The 20,511-nt window shown below is 47.1% G+C and overlaps 1 protein-coding gene across 1 annotated transcript in view; it reads left to right on the top strand.

Annotated features, from left to right (window-relative positions):
- Positions 1-20,511, top strand: part of sspo (SCO-spondin) — a 546,162-nt gene that overhangs the window by 70,426 nt on the left and 455,225 nt on the right. The window contains exons 5-8 of the mRNA XM_085993923.1: positions 422-643; positions 1,566-1,731; positions 5,106-5,349; positions 11,555-11,735. Coding sequence (XP_085850049.1) covers positions 422-643; positions 1,566-1,731; positions 5,106-5,349; positions 11,555-11,735 — 813 coding nt within the window. The remainder of the gene's footprint in view (positions 1-421; positions 644-1,565; positions 1,732-5,105; positions 5,350-11,554; positions 11,736-20,511) is intronic.

Here is a 20,511-nt window from a genome sequence, read left to right as displayed (position 1 = left end):
CTCTCTCCCCCGTCTCTCTCTCTCCCCCGTCTCTCTCTCTCCCCCCGTCTCTCTCTCTCCCCGTCTCTCTCTCTCCCCCGTCTCTCTCTCTCCCCCGTCTCTCTCTCTCCCCCCGTCTCTCTCTCTCTCCCCCGTCTCTCTCTCTCCCCCGTCTCTCTCTCTCCCCCGTCTCTCTCTCTCCCGTCTCCCTCTCTCCCCGTCTCTCTCTCTCTCTCCCCCGTCTCCCTCTCTCCCCCGTCTCTCTCTCTCTCCCGTCTCCCTCTCTCCCCCGTCTCTCTCTCTCTCCCCCGTCTCTCTCTCTCTCCCCCGTCTCCCTCTCTCCCCCGTCTCTCTCTCTCCCCCGTCTCCCTCTCTCCCCCGTCTCTCTCTCTCCCCCCGTCTCTCTCTCCCCCGGTTATCCTGGTCTATTTGCGTTGCCTAGGTGCGCGGACTGTGCGGAACCTATAACTGGAATCAGAACGATGACTTTGCGACGCCAGAGGGCGATGTCGAACCGAGTCTGGCCGCTTTCGTCAATAAATTTAAAGCGACTCCCAGCTGTCCAAGCATCCGCACTCTGACCTTCGACCCCTGCAGCACCTATGCTCAGCGCCGGGATTTCGCGGAAGCTTCGTGTCAAATTCTCCGGAGCGCTGTGTTCGAGGTAAAGTGGGGGTTATCGAGAGGGCGGGGGTCACCGAGAGGGTGAAAGGGTTCACCAAGAGGACGGGGTCACCGAGAGGGATCACCGAGAGGGGGAGTGGGGTCACCAAGAGGGCGGGGGTCACTGAGAGGGGGAGTGGGGTCACCAAGAGGGCGGGGGTCACCGAGAGGGGTCACCGCAAGGGCGGGGGTCACCGAGAGGGGTCACCGCAAGGGCGGGGGCCACCGAGAAGGGTCACCCTGAGGGGCTGGCGTGACAGATGGGGTGGGGGTGGGAAGTTTAAATGTATTTTTTAGTTTCCTTGTGGCGCCTGGGCCTTTCCTGCTGTGTTTGTAGGGCGCAGTCCCACCCCGAGAACCCTGGGAATCTCGCTCTCTGTCTGCTTTGTGATCTCGCTGCTGAGTTAAATATTTTGCCGGTGATGGTTCAGGTATTGTATAATATTTCTGTCCCTCTCTCCCTCCATCTCTCCGCCACTCCCTCTGTCTCTCCCTTTCTCTCTCTCTCTCTCTCTCTCTCTCTCCCTCCATCTCTCCGTCTCTCTCTCTGTCTGTCTCTCTCTGTCTCTCCTCTCTCGCTCTCTCTCCCACTCTCTCTCCCTTTCTGTCTCTCTCTCTGTCTCTCTCCCTTTCTGTCTCTCTCTCTGTCTCTCTGTCTCTGTCTCTGTCTCTCTCTGTCTCTGTCTCTCTCTCTGTCCCTCTCTCTCTCTCTCTCTCTCCCCTCTCTCTCTCTCTCTCTCTCTCTGTCTCTCTCTCTCTCTGTCTCTCTCTCTCTCTCTCTCTCTCTCTCTCTGTCTCCCTCTCTCTCTCTCTCTGTCTCTCTCTCTGTCCGTCTGTCTCTATCTCTGTCTGTCTGTCTGTCTGTCTGTCTCTCTCTCTCTCTCTCTCTCTGTCTCTCCCCCCCAACCCCGCTCCCCCTGCAGCCGTGCCATGACCTGGTGGACTTCGAGCCTTACTATGACCTGTGCCTGTATGATGTGTGCGGGTGTGCAGCTAACGCAGAGTGTCTGTGCGGGAGCACCGCTGCGTACGCCCGGGAGTGTGCCCAGGAGGGAGTGCTGATAGACTGGAGGAACAGCAGCTTCTGCCGTAAGTAGCTCGGAGTCTGGAAATTCCTCCTTTGTGGAAATTCGATGCTTGTGGTTCCCTGGTGTCTGAGGGCATCGGCCCTTTAATGGTGTCTGGCTGCCCACCTAACTTGTGATAATAAACATGCTACACGAATATTACCTGCAGCCTGGGACATGCTAACAGGTGTGTGCAGTGTGCGCCAGCTCTCTCTCTCACTCTGTCTGTGACCCTGTCTCTTCTCTCTGTCGCTCTGTCTGTGATCCTGTCTCCTCTCTCTCTCTGTCGCTCTGTCTGTGACCCTGTCTCCTCTCTCTGTCGCTCTGTCTGTGACCCTGTCTCCTCTCTCTCTCTGTCGCTCTGTCTGTGACCCTGTCTCCTCTCTCTCTCTGTCGCTCTGTCTGTGACCCTGTCTCCTCTCTCTGTCGCTCTGTCTGTGACCCTGTCTCCTCTCTCTCTCTGTCGCTCTGTCTGTGACCCTGTCTCCTCTCTCTGTCGCTCTGTCTGTGACCCTGTCTCCTCTCTCTCTCTGTCGCTCTGTCTGTGACCCTGTCTCCTCTCTCTCTCTCTCTCTCACTCTGTCTGTGACCCTGTCTCTTCTCTCTGGCGCTCTGTGCTGTGATCCTGTCTCCTCTCTCTCTCTGTTGCTCTGTGCTGTGACCCTGTCTCCTCTCTCTCTCTGTCGGTCTGTGCTGTGACCCTGTCTCCTCTCTCTGTCGCTCTGTCTGTGACCCTGTCTCCTCTCTCTCTCTGTCGCTCTGTGCTGTGATCCTGTCTCCTCTCTCTCTCTGTCGCTCTGTCTGTGACCCTGTCTCCTCTCTCTCTCTGTCGCTCTGTCTGTGACCCTGTCTCCTCTCTCTCTCTCTGTCGGTCTGTGCTGTGACCCTGTCTCCTCTCTCTTTCTGTTGCTCTGTGCTGTGACCCTGTCTCCTCTCTCTGTCGCTCTGTCTGTGACCCTGTCTCCTCTCTCTCTCTGTCGCTCTGTGCTGTGACCCTCTCTCTCTCTGTCACTCTGTCTTGTGACCCTGTCTCCCCTCTCGCTCTGTGTTCCAATCTGAAACTAAGGTCTTCAATCTAAACAGAGGAAACTACAAGGGTATGAGGGACAAGTTGGCCATGGTAGATTGGGAGACTACACTAAAAGGTATGAAGGTGGACATACAATGGCTAACATTCAAGGAAATAATGCATAATTTGCAACAAACATATATTCCTCTAGGGCATAAAAACCCAAAAGGAAAAGTGATCCAACCGTGGCTAACAAAAGAAATTAAAGCTACTATTAAGCCAAAGGAGGAAACTTATAAAGTTGCCAGAAAAAGCGGTCAGCCTGAGGATTGGGATCTTTTTAGAAATCAGCAAAGGGGGACCAAGAAATTGATAAAGAAAGGGAAAATGGGATATGAGCACAAACTAGCGAAAAATATAAAAACGGAATGTAAATGCTTCTATAGGTATGTGAAAAGGAAAAGACTGGCGAAGGTAAATGTAGGTCCTTTACCGTCAGAGACGGGAGAATTTATAATGGGGAATGAGGAAATGGCAGAGAAATTAAATAAATACTTTGTTTCTGTCTTCACGGAGGAAGACACAAAAAACCTCCCAGAAATACGAGAAAACCAAGGGTGTGGCGAGAATGAGGAACTTAAAGAAATTATTATTAGTAAAAAAAACAGAATTAGCAAAATTAATGGGACTAAAAGTCGATAAATCCCAAGGATCGGATGACCTACATCCTAGGGTTTTGAAAGAGGTGGCCATTGGGATAGTGGACGCATTGGTTGTCATCTTCCAAAATTCTATAGATTCTGGAACGGTTCCTGCAGATTGGAGGATAGCAAATGTAACCCCGCTATTTAAGAAAGGAGGGAGAGAGAAAACGGGGAACTACAGACCTGTTAGCCTCACATCAGTAGTTGGGAAAATGCTGGAATCTATTATAAAGGATGCAATAACTGGGCACTTAGAAACTAATAATAAGATTGGGCAGAGTCAACATGGATTTATGAAAGGGAAATCCTGTTTGACAAATCTATTGGAGTTCCTTGAGGATGTAACTAGTGGAGTAGACAAAGGGGAACCGGTAGATGTGGTGTATTTGGATTTTCAGAAGGCCTTCGATAAGGTCCCACACAATAGGTTGATGAACAAAATTAGGGCACATGGAATTGGGGGTAATATACTAGCATGGATTGAGAGTTGGTTAACAGACAGAAAACAAAGAGTAGGGATAAACAGGTCTTTTTCAGGATGGCAGGCTGTGACTAGTGGTGTACCGCAAGGATCGGTGCTTGGGCCCCAGCTATTCACAATCTATATCAATGATTTGGATGAGGGGACTAATTGTAACATTTCCAAATTTGCTGATGACACAAAGCTGGGTGGCAGTGTCAGCTGCGAAGAAGATGTGAAGAGGCTTCAAGGGGATCTCGACAGGCTCAGTGAGTGGGCAAGAACATGGCAGATGGAATATAATGTGGATAAATGTGAAGTTATCCACTTTGGTAGGAAAAACAGAAAGGCAGAGTATTTCCTAAATGGTGAAAGATTGGGGAATGCAGATGCTCAAAGGGACCTGGGTGTCCTTGTACATGAGTCACTGAAAGTGAATGTGCAGGTACAGCAAGCCATTAGGAAGGCAAATGGTATGCTGGCCTTCATTACAAGAGGATTTGAGTACAGGAGTAAAGAAGTCTTACTCCAATTATATAGGGCCTTGGTGAGACCACACCTGGAGTACTGTGTACAATTTTGGTCTCCTTACCTAAGGAAGGATATACTTGCCAGAGAGGGAGTGCAACGAAGGTTCACGAGATTGATTCCTGGGATGGCGGGACTATCGTATGAGAAGAGATTGAGTAAACTACGCCTATATTCTCTTGAATTCAGAAGAATGAGAGGGGATCTCATTGAAGCATACAAAATTATTACAGGGCTTGATAGGGTGGGTGCTGGGAGAATGCTTTCCTTGGCTGGGGAGTCTAGAACCAGAGGCCACAGCCTCAGGGTAAAGGGTCGGCCATTCAGGACTGAGATGAGAAGAAATTTCTTCACTCAGAGGGTGGTGAATCTTTGGAATTCTCTACCCCAGAGGGCTGTGGACGCTCAGTCATTGGGTATATTCAAAACAGAGATCGATAGATTTCTGACTAGTAAGGGCATCAAGGGATATGGCGATAGGGCCGGTGAATGGAGTTGAGGCAGAAGATCAGCCATGATCTCATTGAATGGCGGAGCAGGCTCGAAGGGCCGAATGGCCGACTCCTGCTCCTATTTCTCATGTTCTTATGTGACCCTTTCTCCTCTCTCTCTGTCGCTCTGTGCTGTATTAACTATTCACTGGTTTGCTGGTTCCCTTGTTGTGCTAACCAGACTCTGTGTGTTTTCGTTCCCAGGTGTGCGCTGCAGTGGGGGACAGGTGTACAGTGACTGCTCTCGACCCTGCGAGAATTCGTGTGTGCAGCTGCGGATGGAGCTGGGCTGTGGCTCGGCCGTGGGCTGTGTGTCGGGCTGTAATTGCCCCAATGGTCTGGTACTGGACGAGGAGGGCCAGTGTGTTCCCCCCTCCCTGTGCCCCTGCCTACTCGAGGGCACAGTCTATTCACCTGGGACAGTCATCAACAGGAACTGCAACACTTGGTACGTGTAAACATCCCATCAAATGGTCAGACAAGGTTTAACCCTAACCCTCTCCGCACCCTAACCCTCTCCGCACCCTAACCCTCTCCGCACCCTAACCCTAACCCTCTCCGCACCCTAACCCTCTCCGCACCCTAACCCTAACCCTCTCCGCACCCTAACCCTCTCCGCACCCTAACCCTCTCCGCACCCTAACCCTCTCCGCACCCTAACCCTAACCCTCTCCGCACCCTAACCCTCTCCGCACCCTAACCCTAACCCTCTCCGCACCCTAACCCTAACCCTAAACCTAATCCTCTCTGCATATAGAATGCTGTATGAATCCCTCAGCGCCGTATGAAATTATATAGAATCCCAAATTCATCCATTTAGAGTCTCCGGTCACCAGCTTGCCTGATAGGATCGGTCCATCGCATCTGAAACCCAGTGTGGCAACACAACCCTTCACCCCCTCACCCCCACACCCCCTCACCCCCACACTCCCTCACTCCCTCACCCCCTCACCCCCTCACCCCCTCACCCCCAGAACCCAGACCCCTCACCTCTCACACCTCACCCCCACACCCCCTCACCCCCAGACCTCTCACCCCTCACCCCCAGGCCCCTCACCCCCACACCCCCTCACCCCCACACCCCTCAACTCACACTCCACACCCCTCAACTCACACTCCACACCCCTCAACTCACGCTCCACACCCCAGACCCCTCACCCCGTGTCCACTGATCCACTTTCTGAATAATTCTACATGAACGTGGTATGGGATTCTAAGTTATTGCGGATGGATAGGGGATTTTCTAGGCAGGTGCAAGGTGATTTTATATAATTCTATATGAATAGAGGAATGGGGATTTTTAATTCTCTATGAGGGATTGTATATAATTTCATATAAGGTTGATGGGGGATTCTGTATGAAGGTGATGGGTATTCTATAGATTTTTATGAATGTGATTGGGGATCGATAAATTCAATAAGGAGTCGATGGGGTTCTATAAGTTGTGATATGAAGTTGATATACATTTTATGCGGTCCTATATGAAGGCGATAAACATGCTATATGTTTCTATGTGGATGTGCTGGGGTTCGATAGCATACTGTGGAAGCAGCATGTTACAGACAGGGCTAAGCGATCCCACAATCAACAGATCAGATCAAAGCTCTGCAGTCCTGCCACATCCAGTCATGAATGGTGGTGGACAATTAAACAACTCATGGGAGGAGGAGGCTCCATGAATATCCCCATCCTCAATGATTGTGGAGCCCAGCACGTGAGTGCAAAAGACAAGGCTGAAGCGTTTGTAACCATCTTCAGCCAGAAGTGCTGAGTGGATGATCCATATTGGCCTCCTCCTGAGGTCCCCACCATCACAGAAGCCAGTCTTCAGCCCATTCAATTCACTCCACGTGATATCAAGAAACGGCTGAGCGCACTGGATACAGCAAAGGCTTGGGCCCCGACAACATCCCGGCTATCGTGCTGACGACTTGTGCTCCAGAACTAGCCGTGCATCTAGCCAAGTTGTTCCAGTACAGCTACAACACTGGCATCTATCCAACAATGTGAAAAACTGCCCAGGTATGTCCTGTCTTCAAAAAGTGGGACAAATCCAATCTGGCCAATTATCGCCCCATCAGTCTACTCTCAATCATCAGCAAAGTGATGGAAGGTGTCATCAACCTGCTCACTGAAGCCCAGTTTGGGTTCCACCAAGACCACTCGGCTCCTGACCTCATTACAGCCTTGGTCCAAACATGGACAAAGGAGCTGAATTCCAGAGGTGAGGTGAGAGTGACTGCCCTTGACATCAAGGCAGCATTTGACCGAGTGTGGCATCAAGGAGCCCGAGTAAAACTGAAGTCAATGGGAATTGGGGGGATAACTCTCCACTGGCTGGGGTCATACCTAGCACAAAGGAAGATGGTTATGGTGGTTGGAGGTCAATCATCTCAGCCCCAGGACATCACTGCAGGAGTTCCTCAGGGCAGTGTCCTAGGCCCAACCATCTTCAGCTGCTTCATCAATGACCTTCCCTCCAACATAAGGTCAGAAATGGGGATGTTCATTGATGACTGCACAGTGTTCAGTGCCATTCGTAACTCTTCAGATAATTAAGCAGTCCATGCCCACATGCAACAAGACCTGGACAACATGCAGGCTTGGGCTGGTAAGTGGCAGGTAACATTCACGCCACACAAGTGCCAGGCAATGACTATCACAGAAATCACAGAAACCCCACAGTGCAGATAGAGGCCATTTCGGCCCATCAAGCCTGCACCGACACATATCCCACCCGATCCCCGTAACCCCTACACAACACATATCCCACCCTATCCCCGTAACCCCATGTATTTAATCCCCCTAACACTAAGGGTCAATTTATCATAGCCAATCAACCTAACCTGCACATCTTTGGACTGTGGGAGGAAACCGGAGCACCCGGAGGAAACCCACGCAAACACGGGGAGAATGTGCAAACTCCACACAGACAGTCACCCGAGGCTGGAGTCGAACCCGGGTCCCTGGCGCTGTGAGGCAACAGTGTTAACCACTATGCCACTATCTCCAACAAGTGAGAGTCTAACCACCTCCCTTTGACATTCACCGTATTACCATCGCCGAATCCCCCACCATCAACATCCTGGGGGTCACCATTGACCAGAAACTTAACTGGGCCAACCATAGGCCACAGCTGGAATACTGTGTGCAGTTCTGGTCGCCACACTGTAGGAGGGATGTGATTGCATTGGAGAGGGTGCAGAGGAGATTCACCAGGATGTTACCTGGGCTGGAACGCTTCAGCTATGAAGAGAGACTGGACAGGCTGGGGTTGTTTTCCTTAGAGCAGAGAAGGCTGAGGGGGGACCTGATTGAGGTGTACAAAATTATGAGGGGCATAGATAGGGTAGATAGAAAGGAACATTTCCCCTTAGTAGAGGGGCCAATAACCAGGGGGCATAGTTTTGTTGTGGAGTATTTTAAACCAACACTCGACACAAGGTTTTAGATCGATAGTCAAGTTGTCTTGATTGCACCGGTGGGGAGACGGTCTGTTCTGTCTTAGCCAGACTTCTCCCAATTGTTACAGAAAACACGACATTTTTATTACAATAAGCATGGCGGCCTCATGCACAATTCATTCCTGCCACCTGATTGGATCCCAGCCCGCATGCACCTTCATGGATTGGTTACGAATCTTAAGATAAACATGTATAAGCTGCCTCTTCAATCAATCACTCACACTGCTGAATGCTAATTAAAAGATACCTTGGAATTTAACCTAGGTAATAAGGTTCTTACGGGCAGTTGAAATGCTGGACATCCTGTCTCCATTTAATTGTTTTATATCTCTCCAAAGGTCAGCTTTATGGGTGTGGTCTTTCATGTTAGTCCCTGTCTTCCTTACACCTTCAGTGAAACTGCCAGCGATGTCAGTTTAACTCTTTCCCCACTGCAGTTTCAAGGTAAGGGGCAGGAGGTTTAGAGGGGATTTGAGGAAAAGCTTTTTCACCCAGAGGGTGGTTGGAATCTGGAACTCACTGCCTGAAAGGGTGGTAGAGGCAGGAACCCTCACAACATTCAAGAAGCATTTAGATGAGCACTTGAAACGCCATAGCATACAAGGCTATGGACCAAGTGCTGGAAAATGGGACTAGAATAGATAGGGCTTGATGGCTGACGTGGACGCGATGGACTGAAGGGCCTCTTTCTGTATAACTCTATGACTCTATATAATTACTGTGGCCATAAGAGCAGGTCAGAGGCTGGGTATTCTGCGGCGAGTGTCTCACCTCCTGACTCCCCAAAGCCTTTCCACCATCTACAAGGCACAAGTCAGGTCTGTGATGGAATACTCTCCACTTGCCTGGATGAGGTCTTGCTGCATGTGGCCATGGACGGCTTCATTATCTGAGGAGTTGCGAATGGCGCTGGACACTTCAATCGTCAGCGAACATCCCCTCTTTTGACCTTATGATGGAGGGAAGGTCATTGATGAAGCAGCTGAAGATGGTTGGGTCATCAATGATCTCTCCTCCATCATACGGTCAGAAGTGGGGATGTTCGCTGATAACTATCTACCCTATTGTATCCTTTAATCATCTTAAACACCTCGATTAAATCAACCCTTAATTTTATACACTCGAGCGAATACGAGCCTAGACTGTGCCACCTGGCCCATGATTTAATCCTTTCAGCCCCGGTATCACTCTGGTGAATCTGCGCTGCTCCCCCTCCAAGGCCAATATATCCTTCCTCAGGTGCGGGGCCCGGAACTGAACCCAGTTACTCCAGGTGAGGTCGAACCAGAGCTCTGTATAAATGTAACAGAACTTTTTTGTTTTATTTTTATGCCAAACAGGAATGAACAAATTCTGTAGTTCATCCATGCGATCTTTAAATGTTTGCCATTGCCTATCCACCGTCAACCCTTTAAGTAACATTCCCCAATCCATCCTAGCCAACTCGCGCCTCATACCATCGTAGTTTCCTTGATTTAAATTCAGGACCCTAGTCTCTGAGCCAAATACTTCACTCTCCACCTTCATGAAGAATTCTATCATATTATGATCGCTCCGCCCCAAGGGGCCTCGCACAACAAGATTGTTAATGAATCCATTGATAAATAACAGAACTTCCACCCCTTTGTATTCCAGCCCCTGAGATAAAGCCGAACATTCCGTTCGCCTTTTAAATAATTTTTTGTATCTGTCCACTAGCTTTTAGTGATTTTTGTACTTGAACCCCTAAACCTCTGCTCATCCACAGTTTCCAGGTTCTCTCCATTTAGAAAATACTCTGATCGATCCTTCTTGGGTCCAAAGTGGTGACCTCACACTTTCATCTGCCACAGTTTTGCCCACTCGCTGAATCTATCAATGGAGGTGATGGTGGATTCTAGATGATCATAACATAAGAAATAGGAGCAGGACTGGGCTATTCGGCCCTTCGAGCCTGCTCCACCATTCAATAATGGTGGATTCTAGATGATCCTATATGATGCGAAGGTTCACCAGACTGGTTCCTGGGATGGGGGGATTGTCCTATGAGGAGAGATTGAGTAGACTGGGTTTATATTCTCTAGAGTTTAGAAGAATGAGAGGTGATCTCATTGAAACATACAAAATTCTTACAGCGCTTGACAGGGTAGATGCTGAGAGGATGTTTCCCCGGGCTGGGGAGTCTAGAACCAGGGGTCACAGTCTCAGAATAAGGGGTCGGCCATTTAGGACTGAGATGAGGAAAAATTTCTTCACTCCGAGGGCGGTGAATCTTTGGAATTCTCTACCCCAGAGGGCTGTGGAGGCTCAGTCATTGAGTATATTCAAGACAGAGATCGATAGATTTTTGGATATTAAGGGAATCGAGGGATATGGGGATCGGGCGGGAAAGTGGAGATGAGGTAGAAGATCAGCCATGATCTTATTGAATGGTGGAGCAGGCTCGAGGGGCCGAATGGCCGACTCCTGCTACTAATTCTTATGTTCATATGGAGGTGGGGACTGACTCTGTGTGATTCTATATGATGCGATGTGACGGTGCTGATTGGAGTGGGTGGTGGGAGAAGTTTGATGAAATCACCCTGTCACCTGTTTCCTTTCCCTCGCAGGATAGGTGGGTTTCATTGAATTTCTCTGCCACATGACCAGCTACAACTGAGAGCAAGGGACTGTCCCCTGTCTCCCCCCAAACCCCCCTCCCCTCTGTGCAGCCCCCCCAAACCCCCTCCCCCTGTGTAGTTCCCTAAAACCCCCTCCCCTCCGTGTAGCTCTCCAAAACCCCCTCCCCTCCGTGTAGCCCCCCCAAACCCCCTCCCCTCCGTGTAGCTCTCCAAAACCCCCTCCCCTCCGTGTAGCTCTCCAAAACACCCCTCCCCCCGTGTAGCCCCCCCAAACCCCCTCCCCCTGTGTAGTTCCCTAAAACCCCCCTCCCCTCCATGTAGCTCTCCAAAACCCCCCTCCCCCCGTGTAGCCCCCTGAAAAAACCCTCCCTCCCTGAAACCCCCCCACTCTGTGTAACAGTAGGGTGAGTGGGAGTCAGTCAATTTGTGCACAGTGAGATCCCACAAGCATCATTGAGATGAATGAGCAGTGGGCCTGTGTTGGGATGACTCTCAGTGCTCTGAGTGCCTCACCTTACTTGTGGTGTTTAAGCAATGTTTGCTCCTGTTTCTCTGACGAATCCTCTCAGCTCCGTGCATTCTGTTCCAGCGTGTGTGCCACTAGTGTTTGGAACTGTACTGACCGAACCTGCCCTGAGGCTGCCTCTTGCCCCAATAATCTTATCTACACCTTCCGCTCCTGTCTGAAGACCTGTGACACCATCGACGTCAACAAGACCTGTCATGATCTGTTCGATGGCTGCGGATGTCCAGATGGGCTCGTACTGCTGGTAGGGCCGTAGTGGAACGCACGATGGAGTGGTGTGTGTGTGTGTGTGTGAGAGAGAGAGAGAGTGTGTGTGTGAGAGAGAGTGTGTGTGTGAGAGAGAGAGAGAGAGAGAGAGGGATAAAGGAGACCCAAATAACTATCGAGGCATCTGTGTAAACAGTAACATGGGAAAGGTTTTCTGTAGTATCATAAACAAAAGACTTATAAACTTCCTTGAGGAGCACAATGTCTTGAGTAAAAGCCAAATTGGATTCCTGCCAAACTATAGAACATCAGATCATATCTTCACCCTACAGACCCTAATTGACAAACACGTCCATCAAAACAAAAGCAAAATCTACGCATGCTTTATGGATTTCCAGAAGGCTTTCGATTCCATCTGGCACGACGGTCTATTCCTGAAACTTATCGAAAGCGGGGTAGGGGGAAAAACATATGATGTAATTAAATCAATGTATACAAACAACAAATGTGCAGTTAAAATTGGAGACAAACAAACAAAGTACTTCCCACAGGGGCGGGGGGTGACGCAGGGCTCGCCAATCTCACCGACACTCTTTAATATTTACATAAATGAATTAGCAAAACTACTTGAAAAATCTCCAGCACCCGGCCTCACCCTATATGAATCCAAGGTTAAATTCCTCCTCTATGCAGACGACCTGGTTCTGCTGTCACCAACTAAGGAGGGTCTACAGCAGAACCTGGATCTGCTGGAGTCGTTCTGTCAGACCTGGGCCCTGACAATAAACTCCCAAAAAACCAAAGTCCTTGTGTTCCAGCAAAGATCCAAACATCAGGGACCCAAAATAAATCTCACACTAGGAACAACCAAAATTGAACAAACCACTAACTACACATACTTGGGCATAAAAATCAGCTCTACGGGAAATTTCAAACTGGCTGTGAATGAACTGAAAGAGAAAGCAAGAAGGGCTTTCTACGCCATTAAAAGATCAATCCAAATAGAAATCCCAATTAGCATTTGGCTCAAAATTTTCAAATCAGTAATTGAACCAATTGCACTCTATGGCAGTGAAGTGTGGGGACCGCTAACACAACAAGATTTTGCAAAATGGGACAAACACCCAATTGAGATCCTACATGCAGAATTCTGTAAAAGTATCCTCCGGACTCAAAGGAAAACCGTAAACAATGCATGCAGGGCAGAACTAGGCCAATTTCCACTAATAATTACTATCCAAAAAAGAGCCACCAAATTTTGGAAACACCTAAAAATGAGCAACCCCCACTGCTATCATTACGAAGCCTTGAATGCCAAGAGAGGACCATAAAGAATAACTCCCTCAGTCAACTAGTCCTGGGACTCAGTGAAGCAACCACTAACACAACTAACAATAACCAGCCCCAGGACAGTGACATCGTAGCAGAGAGAATTCGACCCAACACAATTGTCACTAAACAAAAGGAAAAATACCTGTCATATTGGGCAGAAACAACAAAAACCCAAAGCAAACTCAATTGCTACTTGACCCTAAACAGACAATACAACATGGCTGAATACCTGACCATGGTAAAGGATAACAAACTGAGAAAAACCTTGACAAGGTACACACTTAGCGAACATAGCCTAGCGATCGAAAAAGGCAGACACAGGCAGACCAGGCTGCCAAGAGAGGACAGGATATGCTCTCACTGCAGTCAGGGAGTAGTGGAGACAGAGATGCACTTCCTCACAGCCTGTGGAAAATATCAGGGCATCAGGGAGAATTTCTACCAAAAATTCTCACAAATATGCCCTGAATTCAGAAATCTGAATGACGACCATAAACTCCCATACCTACTGGGGGAGGAGAGAAGCTGTGTAGCACTGGCGGCACACTATGTTACAGCTTGCCATGAACAGAGGGACAACCAGTAAACCTAAGAAAAGAGTATATATAAATAATGCGAATGTATATTTATACACTCAGGGATATACCTGTTTAGACACTGTATGAATAGAACTGTGTTTATGTGTTCAACCATAAATGTATTTTGATGCTTTGGCAACATAAGATGTACCTTATCATGCCAATAAAGCGATTTGAATTGAATTGAATTGAATTGAATTGAGTGTGTGTGAGAGAGAGAGTGTGTGAGAGAGAGAGTGTGTGAGAGAGAGAGTGTGTGAGAGAGAGAGAGTGTGTGTGAGAGAGAGTGTGTGAGAGAGAGAGAGTGTGTGTGAGAGAGAGTGTGTGTGAGAGAGAGTGTGTGTGAGAGAGAGTGTGTGTGAGAGAGAGTGTGTGAGAGAGAGAGTGTGTGAGAGAGAGAGTGTGTGAGAGAGAGAGTGTGTGAGAGAGAGAGAGTGTGTGAGAGAGAGTGTGTGAGAGAGAGAGTGTGTGAGAGAGAGAGTGTGTGAGAGAGAGAGTGTGTGAGAGAGAGAGTGTGTGAGAGAGAGAGTGTGTGAGAGAGAGAGTGTGTGAGAGAGTGTGAGAGAGTGCGTGAGAGAGAGAGTGTGTGAGAGAGAGAGTGTGTGAGAGAGAGAGTGTGTGTGAGAGAGAGTGTGTGAGAGAGTGCGTGAGAGAGAGTGTGAGAGAGAGAGTGTGTGAGAGAGAGAGTGTGTGAGAGAGAGAGTGTGTGAGAGAGAGAGTGTGTGAGAGAGAGAGTGTGTGAGAGAGAGAGTGTGTGAGAGAGAGAGTGTGTGAGAGAGAGAGTGCGTGAGAGAGAGAGTGCGTGAGAGAGAGTGTGCGAGAGAGAGAGTGTGCGAGAGAGAGAGTGTGTGAGAGAGAGAGTGTGTGAGAGAGAGAGTGTGTGAGAGAGAGAGTGTGTGAGAGAGAGAGTGTGTGAGAGAGAGAGTGTGTGAGAGAGAGAGTGTGTGAGAGAGAGAGTGTGTGAGAGAGAGTGTGTGAGAGAGAGAGTGTGTGGATTATACAATCACTGACCTGGACCCCTGCGATATCAACGCATTCACTGTCAGGCAGCAATCCCCCCTCTCAGACCATAACCAAATAAATGTGTACCTTAAACTTTCTGCCCAAACTACAGACACAAAAAAGGAACCCAGTAAGCTACATAAAATAAACCAGACATACAGATGGGCCCCAGACAGTGGAGATAAATTCATCACAGCACTAAATTCACCTGATCTCACAAGTAAAATTTCAAAATTTAAAGAAAATCTATATGAGATCACCAGAGATGGGGTAAACATGGCCATAGAGGATATAAATATGATCTTTCATGAGGCAGCTGTAAAAGCCGACCTCGTGAAACAGAAGAGGAAGAGTCACAAAAGACAAAATAAAAATAAGAAATGGTTTGACCACGAATGCAAAAATGCCAGAAAAGACCTGAGAAAAATATCAAACCAAAAGCATCGCCAACCAAACAATCCGGACCTACGTACTAGATACAATGAAACCCTCAAAAGATATAAACACACCATTAGGAACAAATCACAAAACTATACCCACAAAATACTAGAAGAAATTGAAAACTCCACCAACCCAAAACAATTCTGGGAAATGTGGAATAACCTGAGTACAACACAATTGCAAGCATTACCAATCCAAGATGGCGACATCTGGAGAACACATTTTGAAAACCTCTACAAAGACATCCCAATAAACGAAACAAACCCAAGTCAACATCAGGTCACAGAAAAACTCCACACATTAGAAGCAACAATCAAAGACAACCAAAACCCTCTAGACTCCCCAATCACATGGAAAGAAATGGCCACAAAAACAAAATCTCTCCACCTAAAGAAAGCCTGTGGCCCAGACAACATCAAAAATGAAATGCTCAAGTTCAGCAATATGGAGATGCAGGGTGCGGTACTCAAATTATTCAACATCATATTACGTTCAGGCTGTTTTCCCGATATCTGGTGCCAAGGACTAATCTCCCCCATATATAAAAGCGGAAACAAATCAGACCCAAATAACTACCGCGGCATCTGTGTCAACAGTTGTCTAGGGAAGTTATTCTGCAGTATTCTAAATAGTAGATTACTTGATTTTCTTAACAAACATAATATCCTCAGAAAAAACCAAATAGGCTTTCTTCCAAAACACCGCACCGCCGACCATATCTATACCCTTCACACCCTCATTGAAAAACATATACACCAAACAAAAAATGGGAAAATATTCGCCTGTTTCATCGACTTCAAGAAAGCCTTTGACTCTATATGGCACGAAGGGCTCTATTATAAACTTCTTCAATGTGGAATAGGGGGCAAAGTCTATGACCTTATTAAATCAATGTATCTGAAAAACAAATGCGGGGTCAAAATTGGAGACAAACGCACCGATTTCTTCACCCAGAGAAGAGGCGTCCGGCAGGGCTGCAATTTGAGCCCGACCCTGTTCAACATATACATAAATGAATTAGCAGACATGCTGGAGCAAAGCGAGTCACCAGGTCTCCGTCTCCTAGATGGAGAAGTGAAATCCCTGTTCTATGCGGACGACCTGGTTCTGCTGTCTCCCACAGAACAGGGATTACAGCAACAACTAGACCTACTCGACAAATACTGCCAAAATTGGGCTCTAACAGTAAATCTAAAGAAAACCAACATCATGATTTTTCAAAAAAGGCCCAGATGTCAGGAAAACAAATACCAGTTTACCCTCAGTGATACCACTATAGGACACACTATGAGCTACACCTACCTTGGTCTAACTATTACAGCATCAGGGAGCTTCAGCATAGCAGTGAATGCACTAAAAGAAAAAGCCCGAAGAGCCCTATATGCAATAAAAAGAAAATTCTACAACATCCAAATCCCAATCAAAATCTGGCTCAAAATATTTGACAGCATAATCCTGCCCATTGCACTGTACGGTAGTGAAGTATGGGGCCCGCTAAATCACCAAAGCTACACTAAATGGGAAAAACATACAATAGAAGCCCTACATGCAGAATTCTGCCGAAGCATCCTTCGCACCCAAAGGAAAACGCCAACAAATGCATGCAGAGCCGAACTAGGCAGATACCCACTGATAATAAACATCCAAAAACGAGCACTAAACTTCCTAAATCACCTCAAATCTAGCTCCCCAGACACCCTTCATTTCAAAGCCTTTCAGACCCAAGAGCTAAACCCAGAAAAGAGTCCCCTGAGTCAGCTGCTACGGAAACTAAGTACTCAGCCGGACCCTGACCAGCCCCAGACCAACACAGCCGCCCAAACACCAATCCGAGTGAACCAAATCATTAAAAAATGCAAAGAAACCTACCTGGAACATTGGAACAAAATAACCGAAAGCCAAAGCAGATTAGAATGTTACCGGGCCCTAAAAAGAGAATATAAACTGGCAGACTACCTCACGACCATCAGAGACACAAAACAGAGACAGACCCTCACCAGGTACAGACTAAGCGACCACCAACTGGAAATTGAAAAAGGCAGATACAAGAAATCCTGGCAGCCTAGAGAGAATAGAATATGCGATCAATGTCTGGCTGGCGAGGTTGAAACAGAAATGCATTTCCTCCTAAAATGCGAAAAATTCAACACATCAAGAAACATATTATTCAACAAGCTAAGCCAAACAACCCCAGATTTCAAGGAATTGGATGATCTGTCAAAATTGAGATTAGTCCTAGGAGAAGGAGACAGACCATACCTTGGGGCCAAATATGTAACAACATGTCACAACCTGAGGACTGTTTAAAATTAAGACTGTTTAAAATTAATATTGAACGTACCAAATGAAGTACAAAGACTGTTTAAAATTAATATTGTTTAAAAGTAATATTGTATGTACCCAACAAATGTCAAATCGATTGACACCTACAGAATGTTGGAAAACTGTACCTTTTTGCTATGTAAGCTTTGGCAATATGGTTCTCTGTAAACTTTCATGCCAATAAAGCATTTTAATTGGAATTGGAATTGGAAAATTGGAATTGGAGTGTGTGAGAGAGAGAGTGTGTGAGAGAGTGCGTGAGAGAGAGAGTGCGTGAGAGAGAGAGTGCGTGAGAGAGAGAGTGCGTGAGAGAGAGTGTGCGTGAGAGAGAGTGTGCGAGAGAGAGAGTGTGCGAGAGAGAGAGTGTGAGAGAGAGAGTGTGTGAGAGAGAGAGTGTGTGAGAGAGAGAGTGTGTGAGAGAGAGAGTGTGTGAGAGCGAGAGTGTGTGAGAGAGAGAGTGTGTGAGAGAGAGAGTGTGTGAGAGAGAGAGTGTGTGAGAGAGAGAGTGTGTGAGAGAGAGAGTGTGTGAGAGAGAGAGTGTGTGAGAGAGAGAGTGTGTGAGAGAGAGAGTGTGTGAGAGAGAGTGTGAGAGAGAGAGAGTGTGAGAGAGAGAGTGTGTGAGAGAGAGAGTGTGTGAGAGAGAGAGTGTGTGAGAGAGAGAGTGTGTGAGAGAGAGAGTGTGTGAGAGAGAGAGTGTGTGAGAGAGAGAGTGTGTGAGAGAGAGAGTGTGTGAGAGAGAGAGTGTGTGAGAGACAGAGTGTGTGAGAGAGAGAGTGTGTGAGAGAGAGATATAAAAGCGGAAACAAATCAGACCCAAATAACTACCGCGGCATCTGTGTCAACAGTTGTCTAGGGAAGTTATTCTGCAGTATTCTAAATAGTAGATTACTTGATTTTCTTAACAAACATAATATCCTCAGAAAAAACCAAATAGGCTTTCTTCCAAAACACCGCACCGCCGACCATATCTATACCCTTCACACCCTCATTGAAAAACATATACACCAAACAAAAAATGGGAAAATATTCGCCTGTTTCATCGACTTCAAGAAAGCCTTTGACTCTATATGGCACGAAGGGCTCTATTATAAACTTCTTCAATGTGGAATAGGGGGCAAAGTCTATGACCTTATTAAATCAATGTATCTGAAAAACAAATGCGGGGTCAAAATTGGAGACAAACGCACCGATTTCTTCACCCAGAGAAGAGGCGTCCGGCAGGGCTGCAATTTGAGCCCGACCCTGTTCAACATATACATAAATGAATTAGCAGACATGCTGGAGCAAAGCGAGTCACCAGGTCTCCGTCTCCTAGATGGAGAAGTGAAATCCCTGTTCTATGCGGACGACCTGGTTCTGCTGTCTCCCACAGAACAGGGATTACAGCAACAACTAGACCTACTCGACAAATACTGCCAAAATTGGGCTCTAACAGTAAATCTAAAGAAAACCAACATCATGATTTTTCAAAAAAGGCCCAGATGTCAGGAAAACAAATACCAGTTTACCCTCAGTGATATCACTATAGGACACACTATGAGCTACACCTACCTTGGTCTAACTATTACAGCATCAGGGAGCTTCAGCATAGCAGTGAATGCACTAAAAGAAAAAGCCCGAAGAGCCCTATATGCAATAAAAAGAAAATTCTACAACATCCAAATCCCAATCAAAATCTGGCTCAAAATTTTTGACAGCATAATCCTGCCCATTGCACTGTACGGTAGTGAAGTATGGGGCCCGCTAAATCACCAAAGCTACACTAAATGGGAAAAACATACAATAGAAGCCCTACATGCAGAATTCTGCCGAAGCATCCTTCGCACCCAAAGGAAAACGCCAACAAATGCATGCAGAGCCGAACTAGGCAGATACCCACTGATAATAAACATCCAAAAACGAGCACTAAACTTCCTAAATCACCTCAAATCTAGCTCCCCAGACACCCTTCATTTCAAAGCCTTTCAGACCCAAGAGCTAAACCCAGAAAAGAGTCCCCTGAGTCAGCTGCTACGGAAACTAAGTACTCAGCCGGACCCTGACCAGCCCCAGACCAACACAGCCGCCCAAACACCAATCCGAGTGAACCAAATCATTAAAAAATGCAAAGAAACCTACCTGGAACATTGGAACAAAATAACCGAAAGCCAAAGCAGATTAGAATGTTACCGGGCCCTAAAAAGAGAATATAAACTGGCAGACTACCTCACGACCATCAGAGACACAAAACAGAGACAGACCCTCACCAGGTACAGACTAAGCGACCACCAACTGGAAATTGAAAAAGGCAGATACAAGAAATCCTGGCAGCCTAGAGAGAATAGAATATGCGATCAATGTCTGGCTGGCGAGGTTGAAACAGAAATGCATTTCCTCCTAAAATGCGAAAAATTCAACACATCAAGAAACATATTATTCAACAAGCTAAGCCAAACAACCCCAGATTTCAAGGAATTGGATGATCTGTCAAAATTGAGATTAGTCCTAGGAGAAGGAGACAGACCATACCTTGGGGCCAAATATGTAACAACATGTCACAACCTGAGGACTGTTTAAAATTAAGACTGTTTAAAATTAATATTGAACGTACCAAATGAAGTACAAAGACTGTTTAAAATTAATATTGTTTAAAAGTAATATTGTATGTACCCAACAAATGTCAAATCGATTGACACCTACAGAATGTTGGAAAACTGTACCTTTTTGCTATGTAAGCTTTGGCAATATGGTTCTCTGTAAACTTTCATGCCAATAAAGCATTTTAATTGGAATTGGAATTGGAATTGGAGTGAGAGAGAGAGTGTGTGAGAGAGAGAGTGTGTGAGAGAGAGAGTGTGTGAGAGAGAGAGTGTGTGAGAGAGAGAGTGTGTGAGAGAGAGAGTGTGTGAGAGAGAGAGTGTGTGAGAGAGAGAGTGTGTGAGAGAGAGAGTGTGTGAGAGAGAGAGTGTGTGAGAGAGAGAGTGTGTGAGAGAGAGAGTGTGTGAGAGAGAGAGTGTGTGAGAGAGAGAGTGTGTGAGAGAGAGAGTGTGTGAGAGAGAGAGTGTGTGAGAGAGAGAGTGTGTGAGAGAGAGAGTGTGTGAGAGAGAGAGTGTGTGAGAGAGAGAGTGTGTGAGAGAGAGAGTGTGTGAGAGAGAGAGT

The sequence above is a fragment of the Somniosus microcephalus genome, chromosome 7 (genome assembly GCF_052327205.1).
Source record: "Somniosus microcephalus isolate GS21.2 chromosome 7, FLI_Smic_1.0, whole genome shotgun sequence".
Lineage (NCBI taxonomy): Eukaryota > Metazoa > Chordata > Chondrichthyes > Squaliformes > Somniosidae > Somniosus > Somniosus microcephalus.
Note: the sequence above shows the minus strand (reverse complement) of the source record. Positions and strands in the feature narration are given on the sequence as shown.